General features: G+C 46.8%; 1 protein-coding gene across 2 annotated transcripts; it reads right to left on the reverse strand.

Annotated features, from left to right (window-relative positions):
- Positions 1-250: 250 nt before the first annotated feature.
- On the reverse strand, positions 251-27,612 carry LOC121642094 (tropomyosin alpha-3 chain-like). 2 transcript variants are annotated; one of them, XM_041988585.1, is made up of 9 exons: positions 27,314-27,612; positions 20,054-20,200; positions 17,528-17,661; positions 17,310-17,427; positions 17,144-17,214; positions 16,414-16,489; positions 12,888-12,950; positions 1,036-1,105; positions 251-847 (listed from the first exon to the last, which is right to left on the reverse strand). In XM_041988585.1, exons 2-9 carry the CDS (start codon positions 20,186-20,188, stop codon positions 765-767), a joined length of 750 nt encoding a protein of 249 aa, XP_041844519.1. In that variant the 5' UTR covers positions 20,189-20,200; positions 27,314-27,612; the 3' UTR covers positions 251-764. The 2 variants fall into 2 exon arrangements, with proteins under 2 accessions (XP_041844519.1, XP_041844520.1); XM_041988586.1 differs by lacking the exon at positions 16,414-16,489 and adding an exon at positions 16,750-16,825.

Raw genomic sequence — 27,612 nt, forward strand, 5'->3', positions numbered from 1 at the left:
GCAGTGCATGCTGGGTAGAATGTCACAGCTGGGCTAATAGTTTCCTCTGACGTTCAGTGTTGTGTTCAAATGTAACTTGTTCATGTGAACACTGCAGGTTTCTTATTCAAACATTTAATTTATAAAATCAGTTTATTTACTTCAATGAATAAAAATCTGTTTTCCTTCAACAACCTGAGTCAAAGTTTAATTCCAGTCTGCGGATGTTTGAGCCTCCGCAGATCAATCAAGTGACTGAAAACAGAGTGAGTCAACACACCAGGCTTTATTTCATAAAATCCTCATTTTGTCATATTGAGCAATGACATCATCAGCACAATGATGACATCAGCAGGTAAAAACATTTCTAAACGTAATTATATCATTGGGTCAAAGGTCACCTGTGGCAGGGAAAGAAAAAATAAAAGCGAGACTTCTGATTGGCCCCTGGTTTACCATATTTGGCAGTGGAACGCCTCCATTTGATTGGCTGGTCACCCGCCCCCCCCACAAGGAAAAGTGAAACATCATTGGCTAACAGAACGTTCACTTAAAGTATACCAACAATTACCAAGCTGTTAAATGCTGATTAGTGGTTAGTTGTTAACGTGTGGACGGTCGTTAGTCATGGTTAACAGGAGGAGGAGGGTAAAGCAACACTAAATATGACAAAGTTTAGAGAAGGAATGTATGGCAGGAGGAGGAATGTCTCCTGACCTCCACCCATCAGGAGCCAGGGAGTAGGGCCTCCTCTCAGCCTCCAGAAGGGAGTGAGGTGAGGAGGTTCAGCAGGAGTTGAGCTCCTCCATGGTCTGGTTCAGAGTCGCCTGCAGCTCCATGTTGGCGTTTCTGGCTGCAGTTAGAGAATCTGCAAACAGCAACAGTGAGCCGTCAATCATCCATCAATCCACCTGTCACACATCAATCATGTCCTCAGACTGCTGTTAATTTTCAGGGTAATTCCACCAACAGTGGAATTAAAGTGTTCTGTGTAAATATTTCTGAATCTATCAATTAGTGATTGATCAGTAATGATCTGAAGTAAACCAGGCTGACCTTCCAGGCCGTCAATAGTTTTCTCCAGTTTGGCCACAGTACGCTCGGCAAACTCAGCTCTGGTCTCCGCCTAAAACACAGGAAGTCAAGAGGAAATCAGCAAGCAAAGTTAACACTGAGTGGACAGGAAGTCACGGCTGAGTGGGCAGGAAGTCGTGGCCGAGTGGAGAGTAAGGCTGTGTCCGAATGTCTACCCTACTCCCTAACCCCTTGTTCACTACATAGCACACTACATAGTGACTCATTCTCTTGGCAATTCAGACATTAAGCTGCATATTTTTTCCTAGCCGCAAACCAAGTGAGTACCTCTGTCACCACGGCAACCACATATCACGTCAAGATGTCAAATCCAATCCAAAGTTGTGTGTAAATGTTTTTATTTTTATTCCTTATGTTCTATTTTATTCTTTGTTTGCTTATTGGTAATTTTCCGCAGCTCAATTTCTTCGCCTCCTTACGCCATGTTGAGCTTCTGCCCACAATGCATTGTGGTCTATATTGACCCGTCTTGTGACCATCGATGCTCACTACTTTTCAAGATGCATTGTGGGTAATTTTGAGTGGCCTACGTTTTTCTCTCTGGACATTCGGACACAGACAAAATGGCGTGACCCCTATATAGGGCACTATGTAGGGAGTAGGGAGCACATTTGGACACAGCCTAAATTAACGCTGAGCAGACAGGAAGTCATGGCAGAGTGGAATGGAAGTTAACGCTAAGTGGAGAGGAAGTTAAAACTGAGTGGAAAGGAAGTTAACGCCAAGTGGAAACGAAGTTAACGCTGAGTAGAGAGGAAGTTAAAACTGAGTGGAAAGGAATATAACGCTGAGTGGGCAGGAAGTTAACGCTGAGTGGAGAGGAAGTCATGGCAGAGAGGAGAGGAAGTTAACGCTGAGTGGAGAGGAAGTTAAAGCTGAGAGGAGAGAAAGTTAACACAGAGGGGAGGAAGTTAAAGCTGAGAGGAGAGAAAGTTAACGCTGAGTGGAGAGGAAGTTAAAGCTGAGTGGAGAGGAAGTTAACGCTGAGTGGAGAGGAAGTTAAAACTGAGTGGAAACGAAGTTAACGCTGAGTGGAGAGGAAGTTAAAACTGAGTGGAAACGAAGTTAACGCTGAGTGGAAACGAAGTTAACGCTGAGTGGAGAGGAAGTAACGCTGAGTGGAGAGGAAGTTAACGCTGAGAGGAGAGGAAGTTAACGCTAAGAGGAGAGGAAGTTAACGCTGAGAGGAGAGGAAGTTAACGCTGAGTGGAGAGGAAGTTAACGCTAAGTGGAAACGAAGTTAACGCTGAGTGGAGAGGAAGTTAACGCTAAGAGGAGAGGAAGTTAACGCTGAGTGGAGAGGAAGTTAACGCTGAGTGGAGAGGAAGTTAACGCTGAGTGGGCAGGAAGTTAACGCTGAGTGGAGAGGAAGTTAAAGCTGAGAGGAGAGAAAGTTAACACAGAGGGGAGGAAGTTAACACTGAGTGGAGAGAAAGTTAACGCTGAGTGGAGAGGAAGTTAACGCTGAGTGGAGAGGAAGTTAACGCTAAGAGGAGAGGAAGTTAACGCTGAGTGGAGAGGAAGTTAACGCTGAGTGGAGAGGAAGTTAACGCTGAGTGGGCAGGAAGTTAACGCTGAGTGGAGAGGAAGTTAAAGCTGAGAGGAGAGAAAGTTAACACAGAGGGGAGGAAGTTAACACTGAGTGGAGAGAAAGTTAACGCTGAGTGGAGAGGAAGTTAAAGCTGAGTGGAGAGGAAGTTAACGCTGAGTGGAGAGGAAGTTAACGCTGAGTGGAGAGGAAGTTAACGCTGAGTGGAGAGGAAGTTAACGCTGAGTAGAGAGGAAGTTAACGCTGAGTAGAGAGGAAGTTAAAACTGAGTGGAAAGGAAGTTAACGCTGAGTGGAGAGGAAGTTAAAGCTGAGTGGAGAGGAAGTTAACGCTGAGTGGAGAGGAAGTTAACGCTGAGTGGAGAGGAAGTTAACGCTGAGTAGAGAGGAAGTTAACGCTGAGTAGAGAGGAAGTTAAAACTGAGTGGAAAGGAAGTTAACGCTGAGAGGAGAGGAAGTTAACGCTGAGAGGAGAGGAAGTTAACGCTGAGTGGAGAGGAAGTAACGCTGAGTGGAGAGGAAGTTAACGCTGAGTGGAGAGGAAGTTAAAGCTGAGTGGAGAGGAAGTAACGCTGAGTGGAGAGGAAGTAACGCTGAGTGGAGAGGAAGTTAACGCTGAGTGGAGAGGAAGTTTACGCTGAGTGGAGAGGAAGTTAACGCTGAGTGGAGAGGAAGTAACGCTGAGTGGAGAGGAAGTTAACGCTGAGTGGAGAGGAAGTTAACGCTGAGAGGAGAGGAAGTTAACGCTGAGTGGAAACGAAGTTAACGCTGAGTAGAGAGAAAGTTAACGCTGAGAGGAGAGGAAGTTAAAACTGAGAGGAGAGGAAGTAACGCTGAGTGGGCAGGAAGTTAACGCTGAGTGGAGAGGAAGTAACGCTGAGTGGGCAGGAAGTTAACGCTGAGTGGAGAGAAAGTTAACGCTGAGTGGGCAGGAAGTTAACGTTGAGTGGAGAGAAAGTTAATGCTGAGAGGACAGGAAGTCACGGCTGAGTGGGCAGGAAGTCGTGGCCGAGTGGAGAGTAAGGCTGTGTCCGAATGTCTACCCTACTCCCTAACCCCTTGTTCACTACATAGCACACTACATAGTGACTCATTCTCTTGGCAATTCAGACATTAAGCTGCATATTTTTTCCTAGCCGCAAACCAAGTGAGTACCTCTGTCACCACGGCAACCACATATCACGTCAAGATGTCAAATCCAATCCAAAGTTGTGTGTAAATGTTTTTATTTTTATTCCTTATGTTCTATTTTATTCTTTGTTTGCTTATTGGTAATTTTCCGCAGCTCAATTTCTTCGCCTCCTTACGCCATGTTGAGCTTCTGCCCACAATGCATTGTGGTCTATATTGACCCGTCTTGTGACCATCGATGCTCACTACTTTTCAAGATGCATTGTGGGTAATTTTGAGTGGCCTACGTTTTTCTCTCTGGACATTCGGACACAGACAAAATGGCGTGACCCCTATATAGGGCACTATTTAGGGAGTAGGGAGCACATTTGGACACAGCCTAAATTAACGCTGAGCAGACAGGAAGTCATGGCAGAGTGGAATGGAAGTTAACGCTAAGTGGAGAGGAAGTTAAAACTGAGTGGAAAGGAAGTTAACGCCAAGTGGAAACGAAGTTAACGCTGAGTAGAGAGGAAGTTAAAACTGAGTGGAAAGGAATATAACGCTGAGTGGGCAGGAAGTTAACGCTGAGTGGAGAGGAAGTCATGGCAGAGAGGAGAGGAAGTTAACGCTGAGTGGGCAGGAAGTTAACGCTGAGTGGAGAGAAAGTTAACGCTGAGAGGAGACGAAGTTAACGCTGAGTGGAGAGGAAGTTAACGCTGAGTGGGCAGGAAGTTAACGCTGAGTGGAGAGGAAGTTAAAGCTGAGAGGAGAGAAAGTTAACACAGAGGGGAGGAAGTTAACACTGAGTGGAGAGAAAGTTAACGCTGAGTGGAGAGGAAGTTAAAGCTGAGTGGAGAGGAAGTTAACGCTGAGTGGAGAGGAAGTTAACGCTGAGTGGAGAGGAAGTTAACGCTGAGTAGAGAGGAAGTTAACGCTGAGTAGAGAGGAAGTTAAAACTGAGTGGAAAGGAAGTTAACGCTGAGTGGAGAGGAAGTTAAAACTGAGTGGAAACGAAGTTAACGCTGAGTGGAGAGGAAGTTAAAACTGAGTGGAAACGAAGTTAACGCTGAGTGGAAACGAAGTTAACGCTGAGTGGAGAGGAAGTAACGCTGAGTGGAGAGGAAGTTAACGCTGAGAGGAGAGGAAGTTAACGCTAAGAGGAGAGGAAGTTAACGCTGAGAGGAGAGGAAGTTAACGCTGAGTGGAGAGGAAGTTAACGCTAAGTGGAAACGAAGTTAACGCTGAGTGGAGAGGAAGTTAACGCTAAGAGGAGAGGAAGTTAACGCTGAGTGGAGAGGAAGTAACGCTGAGTGGAGAGGAAGTTAACGCTGAGAGGAGAGGAAGTTAACGCTGAGAGGAGAGGAAGTTAACGCTGAGAGGAGAGGAAGTTAACGCTGAGTGGAAACGAAGTTAACGCTGAGTGGAAACGAAGTTAACGCTGAGTGGAGAGGAAGTTAACGCTGAGTAGAGAGAAAGTTAACGCTGAGAGGAGAGGAAGTTAAAACTGAGAGGAGAGGAAGTAACGCTGAGTGGGCAGGAAGTTAACGCTGAGTGGAGAGAAAGTTAACGCTGAGAGGAGAGGAAGTTAAAACTGAGAGGAGAGGAAGTTAACGCTGAGTGGAGAGGAAGTTAACGCTAAGTGGAAACGAAGTTAACGCTGAGTGGAGAGGAAGTTAACGCTGAGTGGAGAGAAAGTTAACGCTGAGAGGAGAGGAAGTTAAAACTGAGAGGAGAGGAAGTTAACGCTGAGAGGAGAGGAAGTAACGCTGAGTGGGCAGGACGTTAACGCTGAGTGGAGAGGAAGTTAACGCTGAGTAGAGAGGAAGTTAAAACTGAGTGGAAAGGAAGTTAACGCTGAGTGGAGAGGAAGTCATGGCAGAGAGGAGAGGAAGTTAACGCTGAGAGGAGAGGAAGTAACGCTGAGTGGGCAGGAAGTTAACGCTGAGTGGGGAGAAAGTTAACGCTGAGAGGAGAGGAAGTTAAAACTGAGAGGAGAGGAAGTAACGCTGAGTGGGCAGGAAGTTAACGCTAAGTGGAAACGAAGTTAACGCTGAGTAGAGAGGAAGTTAAAACTGAGTGGAAAGGAAGTTAACGCTGAGTAGAGAGGAAGTTAAAACTGAGTGGAAAGGAAGTAACGCTGAGTGGAGAGGAAGTCATGGCAGAGAGGAGAGGAAGTTAACGCTGAGAGGAGAGGAAGTCATGGCAGAGAGGAGAGGAAGTTAACGCTGAGAGGAGAGGAAGTAATGCTGAGTGGGCAGGAAGTTAACACTGAGTGGAGAGAAAGTTAACGCTGAGAGGAGAGGAAGTAACGCTGAGTGGAGAGGAAGTTAACGCTGAGTGGAGAGGAAGTTAACGCTGAGAGGAGAGGAAGTTAACGCTAAGAGGAGAGAAAGTAACGCTGAGTGGAGAGGAAGTTAACGCTGAGTTAACGCTGAGTGGAGAGGAAGTTAACGCTGAGAGGAGAGGAAGTTAACGCTGAGTGGAAGGAAGTTAACGCTAAGTGGAAACGAAGTTAACGCTGAGTAGAGAGGAAGTTAAAACTGAGAGGACAGGAAGTTAACGCTGAGTGGAGAGGAAGTAACGCTGAGTGGAGAGGAAGTAACGCTGAGTGGAGAGGAAGTTAACACTGAGTGGAGAGGAAGTTAAAGCTGAGTGGAGAGGAAGTAACGCTGAGTGGAGAGGAAGTTAAAACTGAGTGGAAAGGAAGTTAACGCTGAGAGGAGAGGAAGTTAACGCTGAGTGGAAGGAAGTTAACGCTAAGTGGAAACGAAGTTAACGCTGAGTAGAGAGGAAGTTAAAACTGAGAGGACAGGAAGTTAACGCTGAGTGGAGAGGAAGTAACGCTGAGTGGAGAGGAAGTAACGCTGAGTGGAGAGGAAGTTAACACTGAGTGGAGAGGAAGTTAAAGGTGAGTGGAGAGGAAGTAACGCTGAGTGGAGAGGAAGTTAACGCTGAGTGGAGAGGAAGTTAACGCTGAGTGGAGAGGAAGTTAACGCTGAGTGGAGAGGAAGTAACGCTGAGTGGAGAGGAAGTTAACGCTGAGTGGAGAGGAAGTTAACGCTGAGAGGAGAGGAAGTTAACGCTGAGTGGAAACGAAGTTAACGCTGAGTAGAGAGAAAGTTAACGCTGAGAGGAAGTTAAAACTGAGAGGAGAGGAAGTAACGCTGAGTGGGCAGGAAGTTAACGCTGAGTGGAGAGGAAGTAACGCTGAGTGGGCAGGAAGTTAACGCTGAGTGGAGAGAAAGTTAACGCTGAGTGGGCAGGAAGTTAACGTTGAGTGGAGAGAAAGTTAACGCTGAGAGGACAGGAAGTAACGCTGAGTGGGCAGGAAGTTTACGCTGAGTGGAGAGAAAGTTAACGCTGAGAGGAGAGGAAGTTAAAACTTAGAGGAGAGGAAGTTAACGCTGAGAGGAGAGGAAGTAACGCTGAGTGGGCAGGACATTAACGCTGAGTGGAGAGGAAGTTAACGCTGAGTAGAGAGGAAGTTAAAACTGAGTGGAAAGGAAGTTAACGCTGAGTGGAGAGGAAGTCATGGCAGAGAGGAGAGGAAGTTAATGCTGAGAGGAGAGGAAGTAACGCTGAGTGGGCAGGAAGTTAATGCTGAGTGGAGAGAAAGTTAACGCTGAGAGGAGAGGAAGTTAAAACTGAGAGGAGAGGAAGTAACGCTGAGTAGGCAGGAAGTTAACGCTGAGTGGAGAGAAAGTTAACGCTGAGTGGAGAGGAAGTTAAAGCTGAGTGGAGAGGAAGTTAACGCTGAGTGGAGAGGAAGTTAACGCTGAGTGGAGAGGAAGTTAACGCTGAGTGGAGAGGAAGTTAACGCTGAGTAGAGAGGAAGTTAACGCTGAGTAGAGAGGAAGTTAAAACTGAGTGGAAAGGAAGTTAACGCTGAGAGGAGAGGAAGTTAACGCTGAGAGGAGAGGAAGTTAACGCTGAGTGGAGAGGAAGTAACGCTGAGTGGAGAGGAAGTTAACGCTGAGTGGAGAGGAAGTTAAAGCTGAGTGGAGAGGAAGTAACGCTGAGTGGAGAGGAAGTAACGCTGAGTGGAGAGGAAGTTAACGCTGAGTGGAGAGGAAGTTTACGCTGAGTGGAGAGGAAGTTAACGCTGAGTGGAGAGGAAGTAACGCTGAGTGGAGAGGAAGTTAACGCTAAGTGGAGAGGAAGTTAACGCTGAGAGGAGAGGAAGTTAACGCTGAGTGGAAACGAAGTTAACGCTGAGTAGAGAGAAAGTTAACGCTGAGAGGAGAGGAAGTTAAAACTGAGAGGAGAGGAAGTAACGCTGAGTGGGCAGGAAGTTAACGCTGAGTGGAGAGGAAGTAACGCTGAGTGGGCAGGAAGTTAACGCTGAGTGGAGAGAAAGTTAACGCTGAGTGGGCAGGAAGTTAACGTTGAGTGGAGAGAAAGTTAATGCTGAGAGGACAGGAAGTCACGGCTGAGTGGGCAGGAAGTCGTGGCCGAGTGGAGAGTAAGGCTGTGTCCGAATGTCTACCCTACTCCCTAACCCCTTGTTCACTACATAGCACACTACATAGTGACTCATTCTCTTGGCAATTCAGACATTAAGCTGCATATTTTTTCCTAGCCGCAAACCAAGTGAGTACCTCTGTCACCACGGCAACCACATATCACGTCAAGATGTCAAATCCAATCCAAAGTTGTGTGTAAATGTTTTTATTTTTATTCCTTATGTTCTATTTTATTCTTTGTTTGCTTATTGGTAATTTTCCGCAGCTCAATTTCTTCGCCTCCTTACGCCATGTTGAGCTTCTGCCCACAATGCATTGTGGTCTATATTGACCCGTCTTGTGACCATCGATGCTCACTACTTTTCAAGATGCATTGTGGGTAATTTTGAGTGGCCTACGTTTTTCTCTCTGGACATTCGGACACAGACAAAATGGCGTGACCCCTATATAGGGCACTATTTAGGGAGTAGGGAGCACATTTGGACACAGCCTAAATTAACGCTGAGCAGACAGGAAGTCATGGCAGAGTGGAATGGAAGTTAACGCTAAGTGGAGAGGAAGTTAAAACTGAGTGGAAAGGAAGTTAACGCCAAGTGGAAACGAAGTTAACGCTGAGTAGAGAGGAAGTTAAAACTGAGTGGAAAGGAATATAACGCTGAGTGGGCAGGAAGTTAACGCTGAGTGGAGAGGAAGTCATGGCAGAGAGGAGAGGAAGTTAACGCTGAGTGGGCAGGAAGTTAACGCTGAGTGGAGAGAAAGTTAACGCTGAGAGGAGACGAAGTTAACGCTGAGTGGAGAGGAAGTTAACGCTGAGTGGGCAGGAAGTTAACGCTGAGTGGAGAGGAAGTTAAAGCTGAGAGGAGAGAAAGTTAACACAGAGGGGAGGAAGTTAACACTGAGTGGAGAGAAAGTTAACGCTGAGTGGAGAGGAAGTTAAAGCTGAGTGGAGAGGAAGTTAACGCTGAGTGGAGAGGAAGTTAACGCTGAGTGGAGAGGAAGTTAACGCTGAGTAGAGAGGAAGTTAACGCTGAGTAGAGAGGAAGTTAAAACTGAGTGGAAAGGAAGTTAACGCTGAGTGGAGAGGAAGTTAAAACTGAGTGGAAACGAAGTTAACGCTGAGTGGAGAGGAAGTTAAAACTGAGTGGAAACGAAGTTAACGCTGAGTGGAAACGAAGTTAACGCTGAGTGGAGAGGAAGTAACGCTGAGTGGAGAGGAAGTTAACGCTGAGAGGAGAGGAAGTTAACGCTAAGAGGAGAGGAAGTTAACGCTGAGAGGAGAGGAAGTTAACGCTGAGTGGAGAGGAAGTTAACGCTAAGTGGAAACGAAGTTAACGCTGAGTGGAGAGGAAGTTAACGCTAAGAGGAGAGGAAGTTAACGCTGAGTGGAGAGGAAGTAACGCTGAGTGGAGAGGAAGTTAACGCTGAGAGGAGAGGAAGTTAACGCTGAGAGGAGAGGAAGTTAACGCTGAGAGGAGAGGAAGTTAACGCTGAGTGGAAACGAAGTTAACGCTGAGTGGAAACGAAGTTAACGCTGAGTGGAGAGGAAGTTAACGCTGAGTAGAGAGAAAGTTAACGCTGAGAGGAGAGGAAGTTAAAACTGAGAGGAGAGGAAGTAACGCTGAGTGGGCAGGAAGTTAACGCTGAGTGGAGAGAAAGTTAACGCTGAGAGGAGAGGAAGTTAAAACTGAGAGGAGAGGAAGTTAACGCTGAGTGGAGAGGAAGTTAACGCTAAGTGGAAACGAAGTTAACGCTGAGTGGAGAGGAAGTTAACGCTGAGTGGAGAGAAAGTTAACGCTGAGAGGAGAGGAAGTTAAAACTGAGAGGAGAGGAAGTAACGCTGAGTGGGCAGGAAGTTAACGCTGAGTGGAGAGAAAGTTAACGCTGAGAGGAGAGGAAGTTAAAACTGAGAGGAGAGGAAGTTAACGCTGAGAGGAGAGGAAGTAACGCTGAGTGGGCAGGACGTTAACGCTGAGTGGAGAGGAAGTTAACGCTGAGTAGAGAGGAAGTTAAAACTGAGTGGAAAGGAAGTTAACGCTGAGTGGAGAGGAAGTCATGGCAGAGAGGAGAGGAAGTTAACGCTGAGAGGAGAGGAAGTAACGCTGAGTGGGCAGGAAGTTAACGCTGAGTGGGGAGAAAGTTAACGCTGAGAGGAGAGGAAGTTAAAACTGAGAGGAGAGGAAGTAACGCTGAGTGGGCAGGAAGTTAACGCTAAGTGGAAACGAAGTTAACGCTGAGTAGAGAGGAAGTTAAAACTGAGTGGAAAGGAAGTTAACGCTGAGTAGAGAGGAAGTTAAAACTGAGTGGAAAGGAAGTAACGCTGAGTGGAGAGGAAGTCATGGCAGAGAGGAGAGGAAGTTAACGCTGAGAGGAGAGGAAGTCATGGCAGAGAGGAGAGGAAGTTAACGCTGAGAGGAGAGGAAGTAATGCTGAGTGGGCAGGAAGTTAACACTGAGTGGAGAGAAAGTTAACGCTGAGAGGAGAGGAAGTAACGCTGAGTGGAGAGGAAGTTAACGCTGAGTGGAGAGGAAGTTAACGCTGAGAGGAGAGGAAGTTAACGCTAAGAGGAGAGAAAGTAACGCTGAGTGGAGAGGAAGTTAACGCTGAGTTAACGCTGAGTGGAGAGGAAGTTAACGCTGAGAGGAGAGGAAGTTAACGCTGAGTGGAAGGAAGTTAACGCTAAGTGGAAACGAAGTTAACGCTGAGTAGAGAGGAAGTTAAAACTGAGAGGACAGGAAGTTAACGCTGAGTGGAGAGGAAGTAACGCTGAGTGGAGAGGAAGTAACGCTGAGTGGAGAGGAAGTTAACACTGAGTGGAGAGGAAGTTAAAGCTGAGTGGAGAGGAAGTAACGCTGAGTGGAGAGGAAGTTAAAACTGAGTGGAAAGGAAGTTAACGCTGAGAGGAGAGGAAGTTAACGCTGAGTGGAAGGAAGTTAACGCTAAGTGGAAACGAAGTTAACGCTGAGTAGAGAGGAAGTTAACGCTGAGTGGAGAGGAAGTAACGCTGAGTGGAGAGGAAGTAACGCTGAGTGGAGAGGAAGTTAACACTGAGTGGAGAGGAAGTTAAAGGTGAGTGGAGAGGAAGTAACGCTGAGTGGAGAGGAAGTTAACGCTGAGTGGAGAGGAAGTTAACGCTGAGTGGAGAGGAAGTTAACGCTGAGTGGAGAGGAAGTAACGCTGAGTGGAGAGGAAGTTAACGCTGAGTGGAGAGGAAGTTAACGCTGAGAGGAGAGGAAGTTAACGCTGAGTGGAAACGAAGTTAACGCTGAGTAGAGAGAAAGTTAACGCTGAGAGGAAGTTAAAACTGAGAGGAGAGGAAGTAACGCTGAGTGGGCAGGAAGTTAACGCTGAGTGGAGAGGAAGTAACGCTGAGTGGGCAGGAAGTTAACGCTGAGTGGAGAGAAAGTTAACGCTGAGTGGGCAGGAAGTTAACGTTGAGTGGAGAGAAAGTTAACGCTGAGAGGACAGGAAGTAACGCTGAGTGGGCAGGAAGTTTACGCTGAGTGGAGAGAAAGTTAACGCTGAGAGGAGAGGAAGTTAAAACTTAGAGGAGAGGAAGTTAACGCTGAGAGGAGAGGAAGTAACGCTGAGTGGGCAGGACATTAACGCTGAGTGGAGAGGAAGTTAACGCTGAGTAGAGAGGAAGTTAAAACTGAGTGGAAAGGAAGTTAACGCTGAGTGGAGAGGAAGTCATGGCAGAGAGGAGAGGAAGTTAATGCTGAGAGGAGAGGAAGTAACGCTGAGTGGGCAGGAAGTTAACGCTGAGTGGAGAGAAAGTTAACGCTGAGAGGAGAGGAAGTTAAAACTGAGAGGAGAGGAAGTAACGCTGAGTAGGCAGGAAGTTAACGCTGAGTGGAGAGAAAGTTAACGCTGAGAGGAGAGGAAGTTAAAACTTAGAGGAGAGGAAGTTAACGCTGAGAGGAGAGGAAGTAACGCTGAGTGGAGAGGAAGTTAACGCTAAGTGGAAACGAAGTTAACGCTGAGTGGAGAGGAAGTTAACGCTAAGAGGAGAGGAAGTTAACGCTGAGTGGAGAGGAAGTAACGCTGAGTGGAGAGGAAGTTAACGCTGAGAGGAGAGGAAGTTAACGCTGAGAGGAGAGGAAGTTAACGCTGAGAGGAGAGGAAGTTAACGCTGAGTGGAGAGGAAGTTAACGCTAAGTGGAAACGAAGTTAACGCTGAGTGGAGAGGAAGTTAACGCTGAGTAGAGAGAAAGTTAACGCTGAGAGGAGAGGAAGTTAAAACTGAGAGGAGAGGAAGTAACGCTGAGTGGGCAGGAAGTTAACGCTGAGTGGAGAGAAAGTTACCGCTGAGAGGAGAGGAAGTTAACGGTAAGTGGAGAGAAAGTTAACGCTGAGTGGAGAGGAAGTTAACACTGAGAGGAGAGAAAGTTAACGCTGAGAGGAGAGGAAGTTAACGCTGAGTGGAGAGGAAGTCATGGCAGAGAGGAGAGGAAGTTAACGCTGAGTGGAGAGGACGTTAATGCTGAGTGGACAGGAAGTTAACGCTAAGTACAGAGGAAGTCATGGCAGAGTGGAGAGGAAGTCAGGAAGTTGTCATTGTGCACTTTACTTTCCTGTTGTGTCGTCCTGCCAAGAGACTAAACATGGAATTATCATTCTGCATATTTATATGTATGTTGCCGTCCCATTTTAAAAATAAAACTCAAAACATTAATATTGTTAGTAACTCACCTCCTTAAGTTTGCTGCTCAGGTTTTTGATCTCTTCCTCATACCGGTCCTCCTTCTGGGAGTACTGAGACAGAAAGACCAGCAGCCAATGAGAGATGCAGCTGTGGACTCAGGTGTGAGCTGACAGGAAGTCAGGTGTCTTCTTAAAGCTCTTCAAATTAAAGTGTTAATTTTCATTTCAGTCAGGCTGTGCTCCACAGCACCCCCTCTACACCAAGACCATGACCACACATTCTCTGATGATCTGCTAAAAAAACGCAAATATTAATCCAGATTTACTCAGATCCTCTGAACCGGACTTGTTTATGTTGTCAGTAGAGTGACCTGAGACGGTCTCTGGTCTTTTACTAGCCAAACAAATTAGTTCCAGATCATCTGCTGCATTTAAAACCATCGAATCGGCTCAGGTTTCCGCATCGGGTCAACATGAATTCATTCCGATAGGAATCAGTCACTCCTCCCTGAGCCGCCACCTTATCGTGGTGGAGGGGTTTGTGCGTCCTAATGATCCTAGTGGCTATGTTGTCGGGGGCTCATGCCCCTGGTAGGGTCACCCATGGCAAACAGGTGTCTAGGGGAGGGACCAGACGAATTGTGGCTCAAATCACCCCTATGATGATGAGAAAGCAAGGACCAAGGTTTCCCTTGCCCGGACGTGGGTCACCGGGGCCCCCCTCTGGAGCCAGGCCTGGAGGTGGGGCACGGAGGCAAGCGTCTGGTGGCCAGGCCTTTGCCCATGGGGCCCGGTCAGGCTCAGCCTGAAAGGGTGACATTGGCCTCCCATCCCATGGGCTCACCACCTGCAGGAGGGGCCATAGGGGTCGGATGCATTGTGAGCTGGGCAGCTGCCAGAGGCGGGGACCTGGCGGTCTGATCCTCATCTGCAAAAGCTAGCTCTAGGGACGTGGAATGTCACCTCTCTGGTGGGGAAGGAGCCTGAGCTGCTGCGCGAGGTTGAGCGGTTCCGGCTAGATATAGTTGGACTCACCTTGACGCACGGCTTGGGCTCTGGAACCACTGTCCTTGAGAGGGGCTGGACCCTCTTCCATTCTGGAGTTGCTCCTGATGAGAGGTGCCGAGCAGGTGTGGGCATGCTCATTGCCCCCCGACTTGGCGCCTGTACGTTGGGATTTACCCCGGTGGACGAAAGGTGCCTTTGGGTAGGGGGGACGGGTCCTGACTGTTGTTTGTGCTTATGCACCAAATAGCAGTTCAGAGTACCCACTGTTTTTGAAGTCCTCAGAGGGGGTGTTGGAGAGCACTCCTTCTGGGGACTCCCTCGTTCTGCTTTGGGACTTCAATGCTCACGTGGGCAATGACAGCGAAACCTGCAGGGGTGTGATTGGGAGGAACGGTCCCTCTAATCTAAATCCGAGTGGTGTTTTGTTGTTGGACTTCTGTGCTCGTCATGGACTGTCCATAACGAACACCTTGTTCAGACATAAGAGTGTCCACATGTGCACTTGACGCCGCAGGTCCATGATCGTCTTTGCAGTCGTGTCATCGGACTTGCGGCCGCATGTCCTGAACACTCGGGTGAAGAGAGGGGTGGAGCTGTCAACTGATCACCACCTGGTGGTGAGTTGGCTCAGATGGTGGGGGAGGATGCCGGTCAGGCCTGGCAGACCCAAGAGTGTTGTGAGGGTCTGCTGGGAAAATCTGGCAGAGTCCCCTGTCAGAAAGAGTTTCAACTCCCATCTCCGGCAGAGCTTCAACAATGTCCCGAGTGAGGTGGGGGACATTGAGTCCGAGTGGGCTGTGTTCCGTGCCTCTATTGTTGAGGCGGCCACTGTGTTGAGGCGGTTGCTCCGTCAACACTGTGTACAGTGGGGATGGGGGGTCCGACTAGGGACATTGTGAGGCAATGGAAGGAATACTTCGAATCCCATCAACACGTCTTCCGATGAGGAAGCAGAGTCTGGGGTAGCTGGTGCTGGCTCTCCCATCTCTGGGGCTAAGGTCGCTGAGGTGGTTAAAAAGCTCCTCAGTGGCAAGGCCCCGGTGGTGGATGAGGTCCGCCCAGAGTTCCTTAGGGCTCTAGATGCTGTACGGCTGTCTTGGCTGACACGCCTCTGCAGCATCACGGGGACAGTTCCCCTGGACTGTCAGACTGGGATAGTGGTCCCCCTCTTCAAAACGGGGGACCGGAGGGTGTGCTCCAACTACAGGGGGATCACACTCCTCAGCCTCCCTGGTAAGGTCTATTCAGGGGTGCTGGAGAGGAGGGTCCATCGGATAGTCAAAACTCGGACTGAGGAGGAGCAGTGTGGTCTTCATCCAGGTCGTGGAACAGTGGACCAGCTGTACACCCTCTTCAGGGTCTTTGCGGGGGCATTTTGTGCTTTGTGGACTTGGACAAGGCATTCGACCGTGTCCCCTGGGGACTCCTGTGGGGGGTACTCCGGGAGTATGGAGTGCCGGACCCGTTTGTACGAGTCCAGTCCCGGCACGACCGGTATCAGAGCTTGGTCCACATTGCCAGCAGTAAATCAGAATAGTTTCCAGTGCGGGTTGGACTCCGCCAAGACTGCCCTTTGTCAACGATTCTGTTCATAACTTTTATGGACAGAATTTCTGGGCGCAGCCGAGGTGTCGAGGGGATCCAGTTCAATGGCCTCAGGATTGGGTCTCTGCTCTTTGCGGATAAGGTGGTTCTGTTTGCTTCATCGGGCCGTGATCTTCAGCTCTCACTGGAGTGATTCACAGCAGGGTGTGAAGCGGCTGGAATGAGAATCAGCACCTCTAAGTCCGAGACCATGGTCCTCAGTTGGAAAAGGGTGGAGTGCTCTCTCCAAGTCGGCAATGAGGTCCTGCCCCAAGTGGAGGAGTTCACGTATCTCGGAGTCTTGTTCCGGAGTGAGGGAAGGATGGAGGATGGATCGGTGCAGCGTCTGCAGTGATGCGGACTCTGCATCGGTCTGTCGTGGTGAAGAAGGATCTGAGCCAAAAGGCAAAGCTCTCAAGTTACCAGTAGATCTACGTTCTTATCCTCACCTATGGCCACGAGCTGTGGGTAGTGACCGAAAGAACAAGATAGCGAACACAAGCGGCCAAAATGAGTTTTCTCTTCAGGGTGGCCGGGCTGTCCCTTAGAGATAGGGTGAGAAGCTCGGTGATCCGGGAGGGGTTCAGAATAGAGTGGCTGCTCCTCCACATCGAGAGGAGCCAGATGAGGTGGGTCGGGCATCTGGTTAGGATGCCTCCTGGACGCCTCCCTGGTGAGGTGGTCCGGGCACGTCCCACCGGAAAGAGGCCCCGGGGAAGACCCAGGACACGCTGGATGGACTACATCTCTCGGCTGGCCTGGGCATTTTGGGATCCCCCCGGATGAGCTGGTGAATGTGGCCCGGGAGAGGGAAGTCTGGGTTTCCCTGCTCAGGCAGCTTCCTCCGCGACCCGACTCCGGATAAGCGGCAGAAAATGGATGGATGGATGGATGGAGGAATCAGTCAGCTAATCTGTGGAGTGTTTATCTAATTAACAAACAAATCAATAAATCCTTCTCCTCCTCTTCCTCCTCCTCCTACCTTATCGGCCTGGGCCTCCAGGGACTTTGCACTAGCGAAGACAGTTTTCAGCTCCTCCTCCATCACTCGACTTTTACTGCAGGTCAGAGGTCACATCACAGAACTGTCAGGTACGCGTGTTGGCAGGTGTGCATGTTGGCAGGTAACAGGTATGCGCGTTGACAGGTGTGAGTGTTCGCAGGTGTGCGTGTTGGCAGGTGTGCATGTTGGCAGGTGGGCGTGTTTAAAGGCAGCAGGTGGAGGAGGAGCTGAAGCAACAGGTAAAGATCAGGGGTCATGGAGGCAGCAGGAGGAGGAGCTTCACTGACAGAGTGGAGGTCATGTGACCTGCAGTACCTTATCCTCAGATGCCTGGAGACTCTTCAGTGATTGGTCAAAACTCCTAAGCTGCTCCTCCAACCTCCGTACCTTACTGTTAAGACAGGTGGAACAAGAGACCGACAGGTGGAGACAGAGAGAGACAGAGACAGGTGGAGACACAAAGAGACAGGTGGCGACAGAGACACAGGTAGAGACAGAGAAACAGATGGAGACAGTTGAGTAGTCGGATATGCAGCAGTAACAGTTTCCATGGAAACAGGAGGAAAAAAGGTGGATGATGCAGGTGATAGAAAGGGTTAGTGAAGCAATGACTTCACACTGGGCTCATTGGTGACATCATCCAGATAAGGTCAGAAGCTTTGTGTGTGTGTGAGAGTGTGTGTGTGTGTGCGCGCGTTGATGATGTCACCTTTCAGCCTGCTCCGCCCGGTCTTCAGCTCGTTCAAGCTCTCCTTCCACCATCACCAGTTTACGAGCCACCTGTCAATCAAATATCAGGTCATGTGATAGCCTGGTGTCCGTCTCCGTGATGTCTGCAGCAGTCAACAGGTGATGTAGGCGAGGTCATGGCTTACCTCCTCATATTTGCGATCGGCCTCCTCAGCGATCAGCTTGGCCTCCCTCAACTGGACCTCCAGCAGCTCCATCTTCTCCTCATCCTTCAGAGCCCTGTTCTCTATCACCTTCATCCCTCTGAGGAGGACGGGGGAACAAAGGACAGGTGTTCAGGTGTGTCCCCAGGTGTGTGTTTCTAGGTGTGTGTGTGTGTGTGTGTTCAGGTGCGTGTGTCCACCTCTCGCTCTCATCTGCAGCCTTCTCCACCTCATCCAGCTTGCGTAGGGCGGTGCTGAGTCTCTCCTGAACCCGGTCCAGGTTCTCCTCACTGAGCTGCAGACGTCGGCCCAGAGACGTCACCTCTCCCTCCGCCTGTCAGACACACAGCAGGGCCCAGAAAACCCACGTTCACAACCAATTCCTGATCAGCTGATCAATGCGTGTAAACACATCAATATATCAATCTGGACTCAGGACCATCACCCTCCTCCCTCTGCACCAAACTGTCCCAGGACCCTGCAGTCCGGGATTAACAGGAACATCAGGAGGTAGTCACTGTGCACCAAAAACACTGAATTATTGTCTGTATCACTGCAACCCTTTTATATACCCAGAGAATTTCCACAGTTTATATTCACCTGAAGGCCAACAGTGACGTAGCCACTCTGGCTATACTAAAAACAGTAGAGCGGCTCCAGGGGACGGCGCCGGATACACCACGCTTTATCCTGGGTGACTTAATCACTGCAGACCTGCAAAGTCCTTTTCTAGCTTTTATCAATATGTGTCCAACTGGACATGGGAAGTGTCTTGACCTCTGCTTTGGATCCGTGAAAGATGCATATAAGTCTTTAAGCAGAGCTCCGTTGGGGATGTCGGACCACAGTGTGGTTTATTTAGTTTCGTCTGACAAATCTGTCCTGAAGAGAAACAAGCCAGAGAAACGTTTGGTTCCGGTTTGGTCTGAGGAATCAATACTGTCTTCAAGACTGTTTCCATTACACAGACTGGGACTTGTTCAAAGAAGTGCGTGTGCGAGCAGGAGGGGGGGGGGGGTCTGGTGGAAAAGAAGCGGTGGAGGCAGGTGTGGGGGGGTGTCTCTGGTTCATGCGGTGAGCTGCACACCGTCCAGCAGACCGAGGCTATGAAGAAAATCCCATGTAGACACCAAATGCTGTGATGGTTCATACTCCATGTTCATCACATAGACGTTTTATACCTCCCGCGTACAACGCCTTGGGACACAGATTATATCTGATATATCACTAGCCCTACTTCAAAGGGACTCTATAATTCCACCTCCAGACCACCAATGGGATCCGGAAATGAAAAACTTACTGAAGATGGAGGTGAGAACCCATGGAGATACAGGCCAACATAGAGATAATGCCAGTGGTTGATGGCGTTGCGACCAAGTGAAGCATGAAATGGGGAAATTAAAAAGGATGGACCGAGGTACCTGCTCACTTCTTAGAATTAAAGTGGATCTGCTGACGCGATTAGACACATGGTGACCTTCTTAAATCAGAAGATGGGCCTGAACACAGCCTACTACCTACCAGCCTGCTCTCAGCATTTTTCCCTATTAACTTACCTAGAATAGACATTTTGGAAGAGAAAACCCGAGATTACGTTTAGTCTAGCCTTACGTAGCCAGTTAAACCAGTAAAGCTATGTTTTGAAAGATCCTCCAGTTCTGACTGCAGCTGGGGACAAAAGGTGTGGCAGTAGTCGGCTAGAAGGGTCACTCAGCTGGTGAGTAAGTAAATGTTTATTTATATAGCACCTTTCAAGGTAAAAATCACAAAGTGCTTAACAATAAGATAAAACACTAAATAACAGTAATACAGAGATAATAAAAACAAATAAAACTAAGTAAAAGCAAGTTTAAAAAGAGATCATGGAGTCTACAGATCTCAGGCCTAGAGGAAGGGAGTTCCAGAGGACAGGAGCCACTGCTGCAAAGACTCTGTCACCCTTAGTTTTCAGCCGTGTTGGTTTAACAACCAGCAGATGTTGGTGACTCGATCTCAGGGACCTGCTGGGCACGTAGAGCTGTAGGAGATCCCTGATGTATTCAGGTGCCTGGTCATGTAGGGCTTGATAGGTAAAAACCAGAATTTTAAAATGAACCCTGTAATAAATGGGCAGCCAGTGCAGCTGGATTAGTGAGTGACATGGGTGAATTTGGGGGATTTAGTTCTCAGCCTTGCAGCAGCGTTCTGAACCAACTGGAGACGGTCAAGCGATTTTTTTGTGTGGTATTTGGCTCCACCCACATGGAATGGAGCAAATGAAAGATGTTTAAAGAACGTAGAATCTTTACTGTTATATGTGAAGGCGAAACCTCGTCACCCGTACTCAGCTCATGTTGGTCATTAGCTGCTAAAGGTCAATGCAACTAAAAATGTTAAATGTTAATGTTAAATGTTTTATTTAACACGCTGAGCTGCAGCTCGCTGCATGGAAGATTTACTATTAACACCAGCTTTTTATTTCTTTTAGAAACAGTCCAAAATTCATTTGGAGGAACCGTCTGTTGGGAGTCTCGTTTCCGCCAGTCCGACATTCTTTGAGATGAGATCTAAACAAGACAGACAACTATCCTAGTCCAGATCGAACCGGTTCTCCAGTGCCGGTTACCACGGTAACTGGGACTGTGACTTCGATGACCCAGACTTCTTGGTATAAGCGAGACTGCCTCCCAGTCCTGCGTCACGGAATACCGCTCAGGTTCTGGAACGGGCCTCTAGCTATTAAATACCTCCTCTCTGCTCCTCTTCTCCTTCTCCACCTCCCTCTGCAGCCTCTCGGCACGCTCCTCAGCCTCGTCCGCCTGCTCCTGCAGCACCTTGATCTTCTTCTTCACGGCCTCGATGCTGTTCACGCCTCCGCTCATCTTCTTCTTCTCCTGCAGAAAAACAGCAGCTGTTTCTTTACAGTCCACAAATAATCAAACCAAAAAACTCTGAAGCAGATCAATGAATATCCCACCGCTCTGATTATTGATCAGAATATTGATGAGTTAACTTTGAGACCAATCAGTCAGAAAACTTTATTGATCAGCATAATGACAACACATTCATTGATCCTACACAGGAAACCGATCACCTGGGGCCGGTTGTTTTAATCCGGATAAAAGCTATCCAGATTTGGGAATCCCAAATTTCCAGCATGTAAATCAGCGTGGGCTTCCAGCTGTGTCAAGAACAACAGGTATAAGAGCCGGGATGGGGTCACGTCTACACACAGACCAAAAACATCCACTTCTATTTACAACTGTATGACACCTCATCAGCCACAACACTTATAAATCAAGTTCACTACCACCTACATTGTGGATAGTGTGAAAACATCTTTTAAAAAAAGGCATAATGTCCACTTGTTAACAAAATAAAGACTGTTCAGGGTTCCTCGTCTGAGGAGGGGAGGCCAGTATTTTGTAGCCCTGCTTTTAGGAGGCGGATCTGAAGTCTTGCCTTGGTTTGCTGCAATTCGATCAACTTGATTTGTTCTTCTGCCTGGAGTTTCCCTGCTTCTTCTCGTGTGATAAGTGATTCATAGGCATCATCATTAATACTTGGCAAAGGACGCTTCAAGCCTCTTTTCTGAGCTCCTGTGACTGCTGGCTCTACAATTAAGGTCCCGCTTCCTCAATAATAACGGGGCCGAGATCCAGAATAAATGTGTCCTCTGAAGTAGGAGGACCTGAGTCCATGACAGTAGGCTTCCATCTTTATCTAAGGTTTTCCTCTGGCCAGACCCCATTGAGTTCACATTCTGGGTGATTTCAGCTCAAATGTCTTTCTTCTTTTTATATGTCGACTATCCACCCACAACAGAACTTCCTACAACTGAGGCATAATGCGAGTAGACACCCTCCAGCAGTGGGTTTCTGCTACAGTGAAGTTCGGTCCTGAGTCCATGGTTCCACCTCATCTGTTGTAGCGAACATAGCGTTTATAGCCTTTGGCCATGTGCGGCTTAATTGAGCACAAGCCTAAGCATGTCAGCTGATGAGTGGGCGGGTATTTCACAGCCTTCCTGTTAAGCCTTTCTCAGAAGACATACAGAGAGGAGCTGACATGGCAGGTATTGTTCATCACTACCACCATTGTGGAAGGTACCGTCAAAGGGTGTATGTTGAGTGTGCCAAACCACAGGACCAATACACCACTGAGCAACCATATGCTCGCTTTCGCTTTGGGGACACTGATATTAAGTACACTGCAGACCTTGTCAGGCCAAAATCTCAATGGAGAACCCAAAGTAGTGAGGGATGCAATCGTAGACATTATTTTTGACAGGTTCTTTTCTGATTATGCAGTAATGACTGACAGGAAGATTGGAGGAGTTCCAACACACTTGTGCTGAGATGATGGTTGGTACTGGAGATCTGGAATCTGGAGCAGAAAGTCGTGCACTCTGAGCAGCCCGTCAGACATGCGTAAAAGGGTGGCTGAACTGGAGACACACAGCAGACACTACAATCTGAGTTGGACCAAGGGGACATTTGCAGCCGGATGATCGTCATCTGCCCAACAACAGGATGGCTGCCCACATCCATGCTGGCCACAGGGCATCAGGAGGAGGCCCGTGTACAACTAGACCAGAGGCATCATCGTACGGTTTGTTTATGTCTTCCAACCTTAAGGAGAACGGCCTCATCTTTAATGATGAGGCTGAGGGAAGAGGGAGAAGCCATGGCCCCACGTCCAGGGGGGAAAGATTGCCTCCTACATGGAGCGAGTGGCTGCTACATGAGGGGCTCTGGCAAGGAGGATCGCGCCTTCATTCAAAGACAAACCCGAGCGAGTGAAATGTAGGTTATCTGATTGATTTAACTGGCCATATGCAGTATTTCCATTTGTGAGAGATACAGGTGTTTTTACGGCCGACATTTGCTGACGTTCAGAGTATTTGGAGTAGGGCTGCAATGATTAGTCGACGTTGACAATAGACGACAATAAAAATAGTCGACAACTAATTTACCCGTCAACTATTGTCAGGAAAAAAACAAAAAACTACAGAGTGGGACATAGTCTTCTTTTCCCATCTTTGCACAGAGAGTTGCACATGAGCAATAAAGTCTGCCAGGGGAAAATATGGCGGCGGATCAGGGAGCAAAATGGTGGCAGAGGACGTCAAAAGTCTGAAATAACTTCATGTTAAACTTACAAAATGAATTAAATACATGTGAGATTTGTAAAATGACCCCTTGCGTACCACAGAAGTACGTCTGCAAGACTCGAACATTTAAAGAGGAGGAACGGCGGACTTACAGAACAACCGCATAAGATCCATTTAATAATTATGAAGTACAGAGTGCGATTGGTCGACTAGTCGTTCAAATAGTCGGTGACTAGTCGGTCATCAGAAAAGTCATTAGCTGCAGCCATAATTTGGAGTATAGTTGATATGAAAGACTTGACCGTACGGGGCTGCAGGCATAATCGACCTGCTTTTAAGTTACTTTTTATATCGTTTGATTTTCTTTTTGTTTGTCTTTGTCCTTAGTTTCTCTAAACGCCAGAGGTTTAATGTAAAGTTTTATTTTTATTTAATTAACTACTAAAAACAGCCACTGCTTTCTAGTGAGAAATTCATTCTGTGGAAGAAGCAGTAGGACAACGCTTTCTGGTGTTCACACGGATCGAACATTCTGCAGTGGTTTCATGCTAAACTTCTCATTTTGCAAGTGTATTATATTCAGTACTTGACAATCAGGGTCATTTTGTTTGCCTGGTGAGAAACTTAAATGAAGATCTGGAAACATTCTGTAGTTGATCCTGTGCAGCTCCCCTGTTGTTTTAAATGATTGTAGACCTGTAGCGTTGACCTCTCTTGTTATGAAATCTTTTGAAAACATCATTAAGTCAAGTTTTATCCCAGGTAGAAAAGTACCTCGATCCATTCCAGGTTGCATATGGAGGGTAGAGGTGTGGAGGATGCTGTGGTTACTCTTTTACATTTGTTGTTCAAACACCTGGAAGGCACCAAAACTCACACCAGAGTTTTGTTTGTGGATTTTTCATCCGCATTTAACACTATGCAACCCTATTTATTGGTTGAAAGGCTTACTGACTTCAAGATTCATCCTAATTTGACTGGCTGGATTGTGGATTTTCTTACTAACAGGTCCCAGTGTGTGAAGGTGAATGGCATGTTTTCTAATGTGCTCCCATCTTCCACGGGTTCTCCACAAAGTTGTTTTTCCTCTCCACTTCTATACATTCTGTACACTGACGCGTGTTGCAGTAATAACAGATATGTTTTATATTTTAAAGTTGGCCATCGTTTGCCTTCTTGAGGAAGGTGAGACGGCACACGGGAAGGTTGTGGATGATTTTGAGAGCTGGTGTGAAAACTCCTTCCTCCACATAAATGTGTCCAAAACCAGAGATATGGTTATCGATTTTAGAAAGTCTCCGTCAAACCGCCGTCTACTTCTATTAAAGCAGCTACCATGGAGGAGGTAGTTATAAATCCTTGGGCGGTTCTTAACAATAAATTATGTTTTGAGTCTCACACTGACATCACTTCAAAAAAGGTTCATAAGAGGTTTTTCTTTTTAAGAAAGATGAGGTCTTTTAATGTTTGCTCTAAAATGTTGTCTCTGTATTATAAAGGGAAACTGAATCGGTTTTATCTTTTTGCATCATTGCTGGTTCGGGAGTTTGGTAAATAAAAACCTCTTGGGTCGTTTAGTGAAAGCTGCTGGCAAAGTCTGTGGATCCCAGCTGGAGGCCGTCTGGTCGTCTTTAACCAAACTGTGGGGAGGAAAGCTCATTCTATACTAAACTGCCTGAACCTCCCTCTCCAGAATGAGTTTATTACCTTCGGGCCGCTGCTTCAAGGCCTCTTTTGGGAGGACAAAGGGACATAAAGTGTTGTTTGTCTCTACTGCTGTTTATCTACAGTAATGGACAAAGGTGACAGTTGTTGTCTCTACTTTTTTTTAGCTGTGATTTTATTTAACTTATTTTAGGCTCATTTATTGTTTTGGATTGTGTAAATCTCTTTTTCACATATGCCATTGGTTCTGATTTTGTTTTTTGATGTTTTTGATCTGATGTGTCTGTTCTGGCTGCACAATCAAATCCCCTCTGGGGACAATAAAGGATCTGAACTGAACTTCGGAAAGCCCGCCTGGTCGCTGACGCTGGTTTTAATATGGTTATGAATCAATATGATAGATGGTCACCGTAAACCCTCATCAGCAAATTCATCTCTAAAAACATCTATGAATAAATAAGATCTGACATTTGGAAGGAAAACTTTCCCAACGACAGCCGGTACAGCTGGAGTAAAAGGGATGGACGGCTGGCTAATTTCAAGCTTTTAAAACAAAGATGCCGTCCTGGTGAACACGTGGCTCTGATTTAACGGATCATAAATATTAATCTGTTGTCAGCCGACCTGAATGGAAAATGAATCACTCCCTGCTGAAACATGACAGAGCTAACCAGGCTGATCCGTTATTATGTGGCATAGCAATGAGGAGATGTACAGTAAAAACTGGGAACTCTTTAAACACGAACTACATAAATATGAGAAAATATGGAAATGACTCAGTTAAATCAAGACAAAGAACATGATGTTATTTTTGAGGCCCTCACTGTCCCACCAGGAGCCCTCTGAAGATCATAAAGTTACAAACGAGTCCTCTAGCACTACATGACAGCACCTGGGTTCACCTGGTCCACCTGGGTCCACCTGGACTCCAGCAGTCTGACTACAACTTAATGATGACGTCCATCTTGTTTGAATTCATGCTTGTGTTGTTCTTCCTCTTAAATGTAAGTCGCTTTGGATAAAAGCGTCTGCTAAATGACTGTAGAATAGAATAGAATAAAATAGAACCCAAAGGAAATTGTGCCAGACTACAGAAATAAAGTCTGTGTTAGGGTCAGTGTTGGGAGTAACGATATTACTGTTTTGGGTAACGAAGTAGTGTGTTACAGTTATGGGAAATGACTGTACTGAACTACAGTAACATGTTTTTCTGCACCACTCGAGCCGTGTTTGCCTGCGTGTTAAGTCTTGTTTTAATGGTATACACGCATGCTGCTGCTTGTGTGTGTGTGCTTGCCTGGACACGTCTGGAGCTCCTCGCTGGTCTCAAGAGGATATCTCAGTTTTGGTATTTCTCTACTTTTTACTAAACAACGGTTAATCATAGGGCTGGGCGATTAATCGATTAAATCGATAAATCAAATTTTGCATTTCTGGAGATTTATTTTTATGAAAATCTGGATTTTTTTCCCATAGTTAGTTAGCAGCAGACTTAGCCCTCCCTCCACACTAGAACAGTGTTTGTCTGACAGATTTTCATTAAAGTGACCCTTCACTCACGCCTGGGATTTAGCTGTGCGTATAACTGCAGTGAGAAATGCTGCTCTCTATGAGATGCAGAAATCAACTTAACCCACAAACCCTAGTTAAGAGACAACCTTCATCAGGGGAATTATTTCTGCAGTGGATCCTGTATGATAAGGATCCAGATGGAAAGAGATCACGGATGCATTGTGTCGCATATTTCTATGTAAGATATGAAGTCGTTTATATGATGGAAAAGCTATGACATTATATGCATTATTTTTGCTGGCATTCATCCATATAAACAAGTAAATGTTTTTTATTAAGTTTATGTTTGTAAAAGAAAAGAAAAAAAATCGATTAAAATCGGAAATCGGATTTGGTTATACAAAATCGGAGATTTTATTTTTAGGCCATATCACCCAGCCCTAGTTAATCATAAAGAAATGGAAACTTATCGGTCTTGTTGACTCAGCCGGTCAGTCTGGGAGAAACTGAGGTGTGGTTCTTCACTCGCCCAGCAGGGGGTGCTAGATGCCATAAAAAGTGTAAGAGATCACCTGGAAATGAGGCGATTACGGCTGAATTTTGTCATGTTTTCAGAACTGGCCGCCACCATAACACAAGCAGGAACCCGCCGTTTACCCAAACCTGATTCTGAATGACAACCAGAGGCCTGGCATGCTTCTCCACCGGCAGCAGCAGCTTCGTACGTTTCATTTCCAGCCTGCTCATGAAACAGCGGATCTCCTGCTCTCATGCAGCAGCTGCTGCGTGAGGTGAGGACAAGTCTGCGTAACACCGGATCCTCATTGAGAAAAGTAAACCTACGTTAGTCCTCAAAAATCGCTAAAAAACGCCGCTAGAGGGGAGTGAAAACGAACAGGACAAACTCATATCATCGTTATTGAATAAAAGTATATTGTGATATATATTGATACTGAATTATTGTCCAGCCCTAACCAAGTTTGTTTAAATTTTTTTTTTTTTTTAAAGATAATACCTACAAGAACAATCTTTGTTATTAACCTACTACTTTTACAGGCAAAGTTCTTTATTTATAAATGTAAATTTTCAGGCCACAAACCAAACTGTTCTGGTTAAAAAATTAATTATATCTGCAATCTATGGCCCACTGCCAAAACCATGAGGCCATAAAAACATTACTATTTATGAAAAATGTGGCATCTGTTTAGCTGTATAATTATTCTGCTGTTGTTGAACCGATCTGCTTTTGTCCTTTACTTATTTTTAAGGTTTATTTTTTATCTCTATTTATGTTTGTTACTTATAATTTTTTTAAAAGGCTTACACACTTTGTTTAGTTATTTTCAAGGTTTATATGTTTTCTAAATGTGTGTGTGTGTGTAAACCCGGACTATTGCAAGTAATAAAAGAAAAAAAAAACTAATGAAACATGGTCAAACGTGAACGTGTGTGCGCATGCGTGTTGTAAGAATAAACTTTTTTTGGCCTGCGGTTGTTTATTTGCTTGTTTAGACTTTAAAGTTTACTTTTTCACTCCCACCATCATCTTCTCTTTGATCAGTTATCGATCTGCTGCTCATCGATCTTCACTGATGAGACTTTCGTGATGTTAGCATGTGTTAGCATATTAGCTTTGGTTGCAGTAGCGGACCTCCGCCCTGTTAGCAGGTTAGCAGTTAGCACAGATGAGCCCAGGTCTACCTGTCGTATCACTCACCTGTCTGAGTACTCAGTAGAAATCACACCTGGGCTCGAGCTTCACCTGACGGCTTTACTTCCCGTTTAGCTGTTAGCAGCGAACGGAGCAGAGTCTCACACTGGCCGGAGGCAAGTTAGACAAAGTACGGCTGCGCGACGGTTCGAGCCGGTGTGTGCGTATTCCGGTGTCCGTGTCACGATGTTCTGGTTCCGATCATGCGCTGGACCCTCTCGGTTCTGGATTCAGGTTCTGCTCTCCTCCGCTTCCTCATCCAGCCAACTCCCCAGTCAGAACTCAACCCACTTCCGGATAAAGTT

Source organism: Melanotaenia boesemani, chromosome 6 (assembly GCF_017639745.1).
Source record: "Melanotaenia boesemani isolate fMelBoe1 chromosome 6, fMelBoe1.pri, whole genome shotgun sequence".
Taxonomy (NCBI): Eukaryota; Metazoa; Chordata; class Actinopteri; order Atheriniformes; family Melanotaeniidae; genus Melanotaenia; species Melanotaenia boesemani.

Coding starts and splice junctions, on each gene's coding strand:
- LOC121642094 (XM_041988585.1), bottom strand. CDS start 20,188: ATGAGCGGAGGCGTGAACAGCATCGAGGCCGTGAAGAAGAAGATCAAG. Junction 17,662..20,053: donor AGAAGAGGAGCAGAGAGGAG/GTATTTAATAGC, acceptor TGTGTCTGACAG/GCGGAGGGAGAGGTGACGTC. Junction 848..1,035: donor AACTATTGACGGCCTGGAAG/GTCAGCCTGGTT, acceptor TGCTGTTTGCAG/ATTCTCTAACTGCAGCCAGA.